At 34.5% G+C, this 12,526-nt stretch overlaps 1 protein-coding gene across 2 annotated transcripts in view; it reads left to right on the top strand.

The window, feature by feature from the left end:
• LOC136840581 (ubiquitin carboxyl-terminal hydrolase 19-like) overlaps positions 1-12,526 on the top strand; it is a 270,035-nt gene that overhangs the window by 130,217 nt on the left and 127,292 nt on the right. For both annotated transcript variants that reach the window (XM_067107228.1, XM_067107229.1), the window contains exon 11: positions 3,371-3,484. In XM_067107228.1, the coding sequence (XP_066963329.1) occupies positions 3,371-3,484 (114 nt within the window). The remainder of the gene's footprint in view (positions 1-3,370; positions 3,485-12,526) is intronic.

Here is a 12,526-nt window from a genome sequence, read left to right as displayed (position 1 = left end):
TTTTTTTTTATTTCATGACTCTTACAGCCTAAAAATTTATACTTTTGAAAATAGTTCTTGAAGGAAAGGGTAATACATCACTTCCCAAGTCCTATTTCAATCTTTGAAGACTAAAGTTAGTAGTTCACATCTCGCTTATCAGATTGCTAATGGATGCAGACTACTGTATAAATACCTGCTTTTATCATTGTCAACATTAAAATAGAAAAATTCTCCTTGTTTAAAAATTATTTAAGGTATAAATCTGATAACAGTTGAATTAAACTCCTGTATTGATTTTGAATATAATATTTTCAGAAAAGACATCCAGACCTTATTACTTGTGTATAATTTTTTTTATAAATGTGTCTTATTGAAACAATGGCACTGTACTTTGATATCCAATAGGCCTATATTGTATATTTTTATGATATCTGAAAAGGCAAAATTCTACATGCCAAAGCCTCCAACTGGGAAAGGAAGCCAGCAGAGGAAGGAAAATAAGAAGTAAAGAATAAACTAGAAACTATAATACAAAGAAAAACCAATTGGAAAACTAATTACTGAGATGTAAACAATGAAATGAGACTTACGTGAGCTTGTTAAAAAAACCCACACATTTATGCCTAGTTTGAAATTCTGTAGTCCCAACAATTCAGCTGATAATTAGGAGGACCATATATACCATAATCTGGGCATAACTAGAAGTCAGGGCACGATGCACTAGGTTAGGTTAGGTTAAGGGAAGTTTAGGATAGGATATATTAAGGTTTTTTGGTAGTTTTTATTCAAATACATACGTACACTGTACTCCCCCGACCTGCAGTCACTCCCAAGTTCTTGCATGTGACTTCAAATTTTGATATATTTCTCAGTAAGCGAGCATATGTGTGCATTTCTAAATGTAAACTGTACCTATCCAGTTTGAAATTCATAGCTGTAAACTTCTTTAACACATTAACTCCAGCAACCCAGTTAGCATTTCATCAAAACTCGATCCCTTACACTTTCAGTTTTTAATTAAATCTTTAGCTGTACATGGCAAATGCTATTGTAACCCAAGACTCACTAAACACATTAAAATGTTTTTGATTACAGAACTTTAGAGACCCATTACAGTATGTTGTTTTTGATACCCTGTAACTTAGCCAAATGCACTACTGTATAACAGTAAAATGTAGATGTTAAAACAGCAGTGTACAAAATATATTTTTGAAATTAGGAAGGCATACATCAAAGTTAGGCCCAGCTTCCTTTTTGTCATTTCTTAATTACTGAACTTCCACCGTGTCAGGACTTATGTTAAGACTATTTTAGCATATGTTATGACTAACTTGCCTGTTCACTTAACATGGCAATCATTAGCTCAGCTTACTAACTAATTCTGTAATAAAAATATTGGTTTAAGTTAGAATTTTGATTAGTTCATTGTCTGCATATAACTTCAGTTGCTGTATAGACTCCTTGTGCTTAATATTATAGAAGAAAATGCAAGGCTGTTAGAGTTAAATGAATATCTACTATTCTAGTTAATGGCGCACAGTCTAGTATTGGAAAATTTTGTAGGAGGAGAAAAACAAAAATGTTATAAAACATCCAAAATGGCCTCATTAAACAACAGTGCCAAATAAAGTTAGGTCTGTGATAAGAAATGAAATATAGCTCAAGTTTTTGCCCAGTGAGTTAAGATGTAAACAGGGGAGCAATATTCATAAATTGAAGAATGAAAGAATGAAAACATTTCCCTAGGATAGACAGGTATCTTAAAAAAAACATTTTTTAAGCAACTGATGAGAGTTAAACTATATTTTTCACAAAAATGAATTTCAGTCAAGAAAAACACAAATTCTAAATGAGTTGCAATTAGTAAAAGAAGCAGTGTTAATAAAAAGATGTGAGGTGGGGGTAGATCCTGTTTTCTTGATCTAATAATAAGCATACTTTGAGTTTTGACTAATTTTAACTACAACTTTGTTAAATAATTCAGCAGCATGAGATGGGATTGGTACAGATAGATTAGCATCATCAGTGTAAGCAGCGATCTTGCCTTCAATGCTAAACCTCTTATTTTGCTTATACGGCATAAATAATACTCGGCCAAAAGCATTACTATGAGGAACACCAGATACTACATTCAGGAATTTCAGTTAAATTATCCAAATCTATAGTTTTTGCTTAATAAAAGTCAAGCTAAAACATTTTATGAAGTTCCCTATGTTATTTGAGCTTAATGTATCTAACCGCACATTCACTGCATCTAGATTCACACATTTCCCATTGTTTCAAGGGGCATTAATGAGTAATAATAGTTACAGAGTGTTCAAACTTAAAACTTAAAAGTAATAATAGAAAAGCTTAACCAATCTTTTTAAGATTTTAAACATATATTCGTCTCATTTAGCAAAGCTACGGGTCAAATAATCAGTCCTATAACTTAATTTTAAAATGTTTTACACGGTTCTTGAATTATTGAAAAATTTTCGTGAGCTGGCCTGCCAAGTCCATGAAGAGCATGAGATCTACAAGGGACTTTTTGGGCCAGTAATAATAAAGCCTGATTTTCTTGTTTTTAGAGTATTATTAAAGTTACTTTATTATTCTGAAAGTATTTTACTTATTAGACATCCGCAGAAAGTTTAGTCAATACCATCCAGTTAATAAAATTGTATAAAGCTTTTAAAAATTTCAAATTAATATTACTCGTTGAAATTCAGTTCAAACTTGCTTAATAGTCTCAAAAATCAATTTTTTACACCAATCTACAGTGAACCCCCATATTCGCGGGGGATGCGTCCCCCCCCTTGCAAATAGCTAAAATCCGCGAATACTTAAAACCCCTCTAAAAACACTTAGAACTGCCCATTTTGATAGTTTAAACACAGAAAAACTCTGTAAAAATGCATATACCTGAGTATTTTAATAGTTTTATCACAAAAAGTGCATTTATTCATGAAAATTATATGAAAATACAGTAATTAGTGAATATTTCTCAGTGAAAAATATCGCGAATGGGCGAATTTTCCGTGAATAATGGCTAGATATGCTCCACAGAGAAACCCGCAAATGTGTGAGTCCGCGAATCAAGAGAACGCGAATACGGGGGGTTTACTGTACATCATATAGGTGATTTTCAACTAATTTGGTTGATTTTTAGTGAGAAAAATAATGTGTTAATCTAGATGCATCTTCATTCTGATTATAATAATTAATAATAATAATAATAATAATAATAATAATTAATAATAATAATAATAGGATGGCGATAAAAAAATAATAATAATGTGTATATGTGAGTGGTAATGTATATGTATAATTGATATTTTATACCTTGTTAGTATTTTTCTCACATGATGGCATTTCATACTGATGTTCTTTATTTCATTTATTCTAGGTCTTTGAGATGTTCAAATCAAAGATTCACAAAATATTCACCAAAGGTGCTTCGTTGGCTTCAGTTGTCCCAACAGATGCTCTTATGGCCTATGAAGTTTACAATGAGGCACAGGTTGGTATATTTATGTGTTCATTTTATCCCTCTTGATTTTTTCTGAATTCATTATGGAGATTTCAGTAATGAAAATCTGGAATATTCAAGTAGATTATTGTTCAATTTTTTTTTGGAACATAGGTCAGGAAATGAAATTGCTTGGGGTATTTCCAACATTCATGTTATCCAGGCCATTATTGACAGGAAAAATTGTTCTTTTTTGTGTTCTTTCAACCTGTAGCTGCATTACAAATTAACTTTCATTTGTCCCTTGTATTGTTTTCCTACATTGTTGCTCAACTTTTTCCTGCTCCAATTTTCGCTTGTGAAGATTGGCTTAAATGAAAATTATTCTAGAAGGAGAACGAGGCTTAATTGCAGGCCTCTTTAGCCATAATAGTTCTCATTGTTGGACCTGATCTGAACAGACTAATGGTTTTCTCACCAGGAAGTGACAAATGTTCATACAGATGGCTGTCCAAGGCAGCAATTAAGTAGATAGGGTGGTAATGTTCTTTACAAGATGGGGCCCACTGAAGTGTTTTGAATATTTACTGTATGAATTTTGAAACTTCCTATATAATGGAAACAGTCTACCCAGTTATGATAGCCTAGAAATGACTGTGTTCACGTACACACTCCCAATCAAATTGGAAGCTGGATTATTGTAGTTGAACCTTGTAGATGAAGGTAGTGACAAAATGAATTGAAAGCTACAATTTTAAACTGGATAATATAATGGCATGGTTTGAAAGTTTTCTTTGGAGTTGAAAAATGGTCAGAATTTTAAGTCATACAATAAGAGAGGAGAGCATCTGCTGCTTAATAGTAAATAGCTAACCAGGTGTCTTTTAAGAGATGCATTATAGACTACTAAGGTCAAATCAGGGGTTAATTGTCATTACAAAAAGTCAGTGTCACATTAGATATAAAAGAAATTTGTGGCATTAATGGAACCGCATCAAAATAACTCTTGATTGGATACAGATAACTTGATGAATGCCATAAATTCAGGAGAATGGAGAGATTTTAAATAAGATGATACTACTTTGCCCTGTGTCTCTGATACACTAACATATGTGATCTTGAGAGTCTGAAGTTCTTGGGAAAGGTTCAGTTCCTTGTTAAGAGTTGTGTGAATGAAATTCAAGTGATATGTCACTGATAATTGATATCCTCTAGCCAAGAAAGGATGTAAGACCATAATGTTGCTAATCCCTTGATATGTAAACTATAAAATTGGACATAAACATTAAAGTGCAGCAGTAAAGAAGCACGTACAAACAGTGAACCTGAGTTCTTTTGTCGTTGGAGTTTTAATTTTATGACTTTTTAGCTTTTCTGTTTCAGTGTAAAAGACATTACCATATACTTTTATATATGATGTATGTATATTGTAACTGACACTTAAGAGATTTTTATTTGTACTTAAAGCTAAAGCATTTTCATCACCTCAGACTCGATGTGCAATAAATGATATGCACTCTTCTAGCTAGAAAACTTTTCCATAGAAATCAAAGTTTAGCTTTATTGCACATAATGCTCTATTCTGTCTGATAGAGCAGCCAAAGAAGCAACCCATATGACAAGATCAGATGTGAATATCCTTGTTACTGATTATGTAACACACACAAAGGTGGGTATCATAAATAAATGGCAATATATATGGAATGAAGAACATGAAACTAATAAATTAAAACAACCTGGTGTTAAAAAATGAAGTTCATCATATCAGAGAGAGAGACATGCACAAGTAATTTGACACATCTCCGAATAGACCATTCTCATCTGACACATGGACACTTAATGAGCAGCCCACGTGGCCCGGCTCCCAAGTGCCCAGAATGCAAGGTAATAATAACGGTCAGACGTGTTGAGAGCCCAAAGTATGACCAGCAGCGACTCAGCTTATGGAAATAAATCAATGAAGGAAATTTATCAGCTTATGGAAATAAATCAGTGAAGGAAATTTATCAGAACCTTCTGCTTTTTCAGTCGTTCTGATTTTGATGTTCATGAAGAGATGTAATTAGTTGATAAAATATAAATGTAAGTAAATGATGAAAATGCAAAAATTCAAGGGTCATTTAATGAATTTTGAAAACAAAAAAATTTTAAAATATTAATTTATTCTGATTTTATTTTTTTATTTATGTATGGTTACGTGAGTAAATGTATTTATTGTGTTCATGTGTTCCGGTGTTGAATTGTGTGCCTTTGTTCAGTTTTTAGTGTAATTTTTTACTCATTCATCATCACACTGAATGAACTATTTGGTTCCAGAGCTTGGCCTCAGGCCTATACCTGGTATTTTATTCTAATCCTTCAAGCCAGCCTTATGAGAGCTGAAAGTCAGCTCAGTGGTCTGGTTAAACTACTTTAGTAGTAATAATAATCTATCATTAAACTGCTTCCTTTATGAAAACCCTCTTACACACTTGAGTGTGTGTGTGTGTGTGTGTTTTTATGTTAGTATTCAATCACTTTATAAATGTTCAAGTAAGTATAACTAGAATATTTCTTTATTTCATTCTTTTGATAATTGCAGTATGTATGAACACAGCAGAAATATATTTACATTACATTAGTACTAACTAGGGAAAAGTAATGATACAGAAAAGGCCCATTATATGAGATGACAAGTAACCAGTGGAAAATGTTCATTATTCCACAAAAGTCTTAGTAAATATAGGAGAATTAAGGGTGAATGATCTGTGAATACCAAAATACATACAGTACCTAACAAAAATATTTATTCTTATCTAGTTGGTCCATGTCTGTATTTAACTGGATAACTGCATTAACACTGTACCTACCATTGTCTTCACTCTGCCGTGTGTAAAGATACAATATCAGTTGCATAAAGTGATTTTTGGTGTCCTTCTTGGTATTGAAAGTTCTTTCAAGATGCATAGATATATGATAGAGTGCAGTTGGAGATTTTGTCTGTCATCCTCAGAAATGAGATAATGCATGAGTGCATATTAACCCTTAAACGCCTACTGGACGTATCATACGTCGACTAAAATTGTCTGTTGTGTGCCAAGTGGACGTACCGTATGTCGACTACAAAAAATTTCAACCTTCGGTCAACTTTGACTCGACCGAAATGGTTGAAAAACGCAATTGTAAGCTAAAACTCTTGCATTCTAGTAATATTCAATCATGTACCTTCATTTTGCAACAAATTGGAAGTCTCTAGCACAATATTTCGATTTATTGTGAATTTTTGAAAAAAACTTTTTTCTTACGCCCGCTCGGTAACTGGCGAAAATTTCAGAAATTCTTTTGTCATTTTGTTGTAATTTTTGCACTGTTCTATATTAGCCGTTACATAAAGTTTTATATATGAAAATGTGCGCAATTTCATGTACAATACAACAGAAAATAACTCATGGTTGTAGCTTTTATCAGTTTTGAAATATTTTCATATAAATCACGATAACTGCCAAAATTTCAACCTTAGGTCAACTTTGACTCGACCGAAATGGTAAAAAAATGCAATTGTAAGCTAAAACTTACTTTCTAGTAATATTCAATCATTTACCTTCATTTTGCAACCAATTGGAAGTCTCTAGCACAATATTTCGATTTATGGTGAATTTTTGAAAAAACTTTTTCCTTACGTCCCCGCCAGAAATTCTTTTAATAAGTCACGTTGTCGTAATGTTTGCACTGTTTTATATTAGTCGTTACATAAAGTTTTATATATGGAAATGTGCGCAATTTCATGTAGAATACAACAGAAAATAACTCATGGTTGTAGCTTTTATCAGTTTTGAAATATTTTCATATAAATCACGATAACTGCCAAAATGTCAAGCTTCGGTCAAATTTAACTCGACCGAAATGGTAAAAAAACACAATTATAAGCTAAACCTCTTACATTCTAGTAATATTCAATCATGTACCTTCATTTTGCAACAAACTGGAAGTCTCTAGCACAATATTTCGATTTATGGTGAATTTCTGAAAAAAAAAAAACTTTTTCCTTACGTCTGCGCACGGTAACTCTGCCGAACATCTCTGAAATTCTTTTGTCATGTTGTCGTAATGTTTGCATCGTTTTACATTAGTCGTTACATAAACTTTTATATATGAAAATGTGCGCAATTTCATGTAGAATACAACAGAAGATAGCTCATGGTTGTAGCTTTTATCAGTTTTGAAATATTTTCACATAAATCACGATAACTGCCAAAATTTCAACCTTTGGTCAACTTTAACTCGACCAAAATGGTAAAAAAACGCAATTGTAAGCTAAAACTCTTACATTCTAGTAATATTAAATCGTTTACCTTCATTTTGCAATAAATTGGAAGTCTCTAGCACAATATTTCGATTTATGGTGAATTTTTGAAAAAAACATTTTCCTTACGTCTGCGCAGTAACTCGGCCGAACATCTCAGAAATTCTTTCGTCTCGTTGTCGTAATATTTGCACCGTTTTATATTAGTCATTACATAAAGTTTTATATATGAAAATGTGCGCAATTTCATGTACAATACAACTGAAAATAACTCACGGTTATAGCTTTATCAGTTTTGAAATATTTTCATATAAATCACGATAAATAGAAAAATTCGACTTTCGGTCAACTTTAACTCGACCAAATGGTCGAAAACTGCAATTGTAAGCTAAAACACTTACAGTCTAGTAATATTCAATCAATTAGCTTCATTTTTCAACAAACAGGAAGTCGCTAGCACAATATTTCGATTTATGGTGAATTTTTGAAAAAACATTTTTTACGTCCACAAGCATTACAATTCATGCATCATTTTGTGATAATATTTTATCTGTGTTGCTTTGATCGTTTTACAATTTGTTATATACCAAAATCATCTCAATTTAGTGTACAATACAACTAAAAAAATTAACTCATTAGCTTTAACCGTTGTGCTTACAGCGCAATTTGTATACAATTATATGAGTTTTTTTTTTTGCTGTCATACATTCCAATATTTATATATGATAATGATATTTTTTTCATATCAGATGGTTGCATACTAAACTTCAGGCAATGACAAAAAAAGGAGCCAAAAATGAACTCTTAATCTTAAAAACTAAACGTGCTGTGATTTTTTGAAAAAAACTTTTTTCCGCTTAAAAATAACTCACGAACGCCGCCGGCATACGGGAGACGTTTTTGTAAATAGAGGCTCGGCGTTTAAGGGTTAAACAACATTGCAACTGAAGTCTCGTAATTGCTGTAAAGTGGGATGATTCCAAAACTATATTTTGCTTTTCCAGTTCAGTATTGCTGACAGGCTTGAATTGAATGCTGGTTATAGCTTGTGTAGTGGTAACCATAACTTAGTTTTAATCTGTTTAATCTTATGTACACAAAATAGACCAAAAAGAGGTAGAGAACTCCACTGGTAGAGCACTGGTAGAGAGAATTTTTTAATAACACCTTAATTACATAGGATATTGAATTTCCCTCTTTGATGCAGTTAATTATTTTTTATTTTTTGGGGTGAATCTTACCTACTGGTAAGTTAGCTTACATCTCCGCACCAATAGGCGAGTCAGCATTCAAACAAAAGATTGAATGGCTGCCTGGGTGGCCTATTCTCCACCAGGTGTGTTTTGAATGATTAAGCTCTTGTCAGAATTCTGCTTGCCGCCACTGGGTATAGGTGCTTGTTGGTATTTCATGGCTTTTTGCTGCTGTCACAGTGCTGTAAATTTTTTTTTTCCCTAGGATGTGTCCACTGAAATCAAGGCTGAGAACATCATGGTCTTTAGGAAAGATAACTGTGTTAGCAGAATGATGATTTTTTATGAGATACACTGTTTATGCCAGCTGCAATGTTTTTAAATATGATCTTCAGAATAGATGAGATGTGAGGAAGTACTTAGGAATTTTCGAAGGACTTTCTGCTTAAGTAGTATAAGAAGAGAAGGGAAGCAGTTAGATTGTGAAGCAATTTGGTAGGTCATGTTATCAACCTGTCATTCTGAGGAGAAGTCTGCTGCCAGGGAACTGGGTCAGTTCTTTGGGGCGATGTGGTTCTGTGCCCTCCGTCACTTGCCTCTCCGTTTTCCACATTCATAGTCTCGTGTCATGCGTTAACCAAAAGATCGTTTTGGCAGACGTTAATTTTCGCTATGTATGCGACTAATGCCGTCATCGGCACCTAGTATGAGGTTGTTATGTGAACTCAGTCAGTTGGTTAAAAAGCCAATTGTTTAACCAATCTCTTCATCTTTTACTCATTCTTAATCCTTGTATGCTACACTATTCCTCATTCTCCGTCGAAGTGCACTTGTTCCTTCTTTATCATGCCTTTTCTTTGGCTATTGGCAAATCTCTTAATTCTGCTTATATCAATGTTTTTTTTTTCCAAATCTACCATGGTTACAGTATCTTCTGTTGTTTCCAAGCTAGATATTATTTTAGCTGCATAGCTTCTAAGGATGTGTCATATGGGAATGTTCTTAAGTCTGTTGACTCGCTTTCGGACGAGGCGGCAGGGTCATTGTATCCCCCCCTTCCATCTTTCCCATTTTCTTTTACCACCACGTTTTCTTTTATTCAGCTGAGTCGCTTCGTCTGTGTTTTCCTGTCCACATTTTATCGAGTTGTGGATGCAATGCAGGTGCTCAGCTGCTGTTGCCAGGTGTTGCTATGAGGTGGCTGTCTCCTCCTGTTACCAGGAGACAGGTTTCTCCTCTTGTCGCCCTCGGGTGCAAGACGAGTTTGAATTGGAGGATCTCCTTTGGTTTGATCGGCGTTTGCTGGAGCATTGCGCTTTGCTGTATCCTCATTTAGTTAGGGAAAGAGACCACATAGAGAATAGGTCTTGGTTGTCTTTGAGTATTTTGGTGCCCTTTAAGTATTTGGAGAAAGAGGACCAAACTTTCTCCTTCAATTAGAGCACGTTTAGCAAGTTTTCTCTCCCTTTAGGTCTGCCGGGGCTTGACCTCTGATTTTTAGTAAGTTGCAGAGCACTGATTCTTGCGTTACAGTCCCTTAAACCATCTTCAGTAGAAGATTCATTTTCCTTTTCTCTTTCCTGTGAAGAGATGAATTCAAGACTGACAAGTGCTTTGGACATGCTGAAACAGAGTCTCAGTTTAGATTGTTGAAGTTTTTATCTTTTATTGAACTTTTGCTCAGTATATTGCCTCTTCTCTGCATCAGCTCAGAGAGGTTGAGGCTCCAGCTTAGTGTGTTTTTGGCACCAGCTTAGGGAGTTTGTGCTGTCAACTTTAAGGGTTTTTGGCACATATCTGTAGCAAGGGCTTATGCTGCACAGGTTAAGGCAATAAGGAAGTATATATTGGTGCAAGTCTTATTTTATACCTGTCAGGGATAAGTTCAGCCCTCAGGTTCTGGTAGATGGCCAATCACAAGCCTCCTGGCATGCTTGGAGAGACTTAGGAGCAGAACCTTACGTGGTGGAGGCAGTGAGAGTGAGTTATGGTTCCTTTTAGGTTACCCTCCACTGGTTTAGTCTCCTATAGCTGTTCCTTTGTCTTTGCCAACAGAAGTCTCTCTTTCCCAAATAGGAGGTTGTAAATTAGAGAGAAAAAATGGACCAGGCAGAATTCACTGAGATTTTAGCTCTTGACCTTTTCCTAGATCCCTAAGCAATTGAAGATTGTCAGCCATTGTTGTCACATTGAGACCAAATGACTTTATGTGTCTATCCTCATGCTTTTTGTTTTTCCAGCATGGTTTTAGTGACTTTCCAAAGAACAATCAGATGTTTTTGTGGATGTGCAGGAGAATTTTCCTCATACCAGTACATCCTCAATCACCCATAGTTCCTTTGAGGTGTATCTACAGAGGAGGAATTGCGTGTGTACAGCACCTCTATAAGTATTCACAGAGAATTTGTTGCCCATAGGTGGTAAGTGTCGAGTTTTAGCAGCAAGAAACTTTTCTTCTTAATCAGCTAGTTCAAGTTGGCCAACTCTTGACAGTATGTCCAAGGCCAAGTCGTTGCTTCACCTGGCGAAGTCTCTGTGCAGTATGATTTTCAGTCGACTTCCCTAACTCCTCTTCGTTCTTATGTAGTGATGTGGGGATGATACTTGAATTTGCAGGCTTGTCTATTAGAAGATGAACAGGCACTTGCTTCTTGAAGAATTTTAGCCCTGAAGGAAGCGTTTTAAGTGGTAAGGACTTTCTTTGTTAACCCTTAATGGACGGGAATCCTCATATGAGTATTAATGTTACCTGCCATACGATTTGGCTGTATTGAGCAGGAAAGAGTTTCCATCACTTCAGTGTCCCATAAATGACTGGTGGCAACTTTAGACTCAGCTGAGCATAGTCAGTAGGCATCTCAGGGAATTCAGTATTGTTCTTGACTTGATAGGGGGATGTCTTGCTCCCCTCTCCCCCATGACATCTTTTTATTTATTTGCTCATAAATACACCCAGCGATTGCTGTTGGTTTTAGTTCTTATCTTTTATATGATGTCAGTTATAATTGTAATCTTGCAAAGAAATATTAAGAAAAACATGTATACCTCCAAAAATGTTACTGCATCTCCTGATCTCAGTAAATTTACACAAATATTTTACAAAAAAATATACTCAGAATTTTTTATTGATATTAGTTCTTATCTGTTATGATATTGTGTGAGCTGTAATTATAATTTTAGAAAAAAAAAATCAAATTATTAAGAAAAACATGTATAACCTGGTAAAATTTGAGTGTTTTGTAAAAGAGGCCCCACACAGGGTTGTAAATACTGTAGTCACTTTCAATCTCCCGTGGAAGGTAGGGAAAATTTTTTAGAATTTTTTTTCTTACACCATATGCATTTGCATGTCTCCCCCTTTCCACTGATGTGTTTTTTTCTTAAATGGCCAACCTCAAAGTTTGCCAGGTCTGGGGGTTTGGATGATATGTAATTAGCCCATCCCATAAGGGTTAAGAAACATGGTTTTGTTTTTTCCCCTCTGTTGTATAACATGAAACAAAGAATTTTGAGTGTTTTGTAAAAGAGGCCCCACACAGGGTTGTAAATACTGTAGTCACTTTCAATCTCCCCGTGGAAGGTAGGGAAAATTTTTAGAATTTTTTCTTACACCATATG

This window comes from Macrobrachium rosenbergii, chromosome 8 (genome assembly GCF_040412425.1).
Source record: "Macrobrachium rosenbergii isolate ZJJX-2024 chromosome 8, ASM4041242v1, whole genome shotgun sequence".
NCBI classification, from domain to species: domain Eukaryota; kingdom Metazoa; phylum Arthropoda; class Malacostraca; order Decapoda; family Palaemonidae; genus Macrobrachium; species Macrobrachium rosenbergii.
This window is presented reverse-complemented; position numbering and strand designations above follow the sequence as displayed.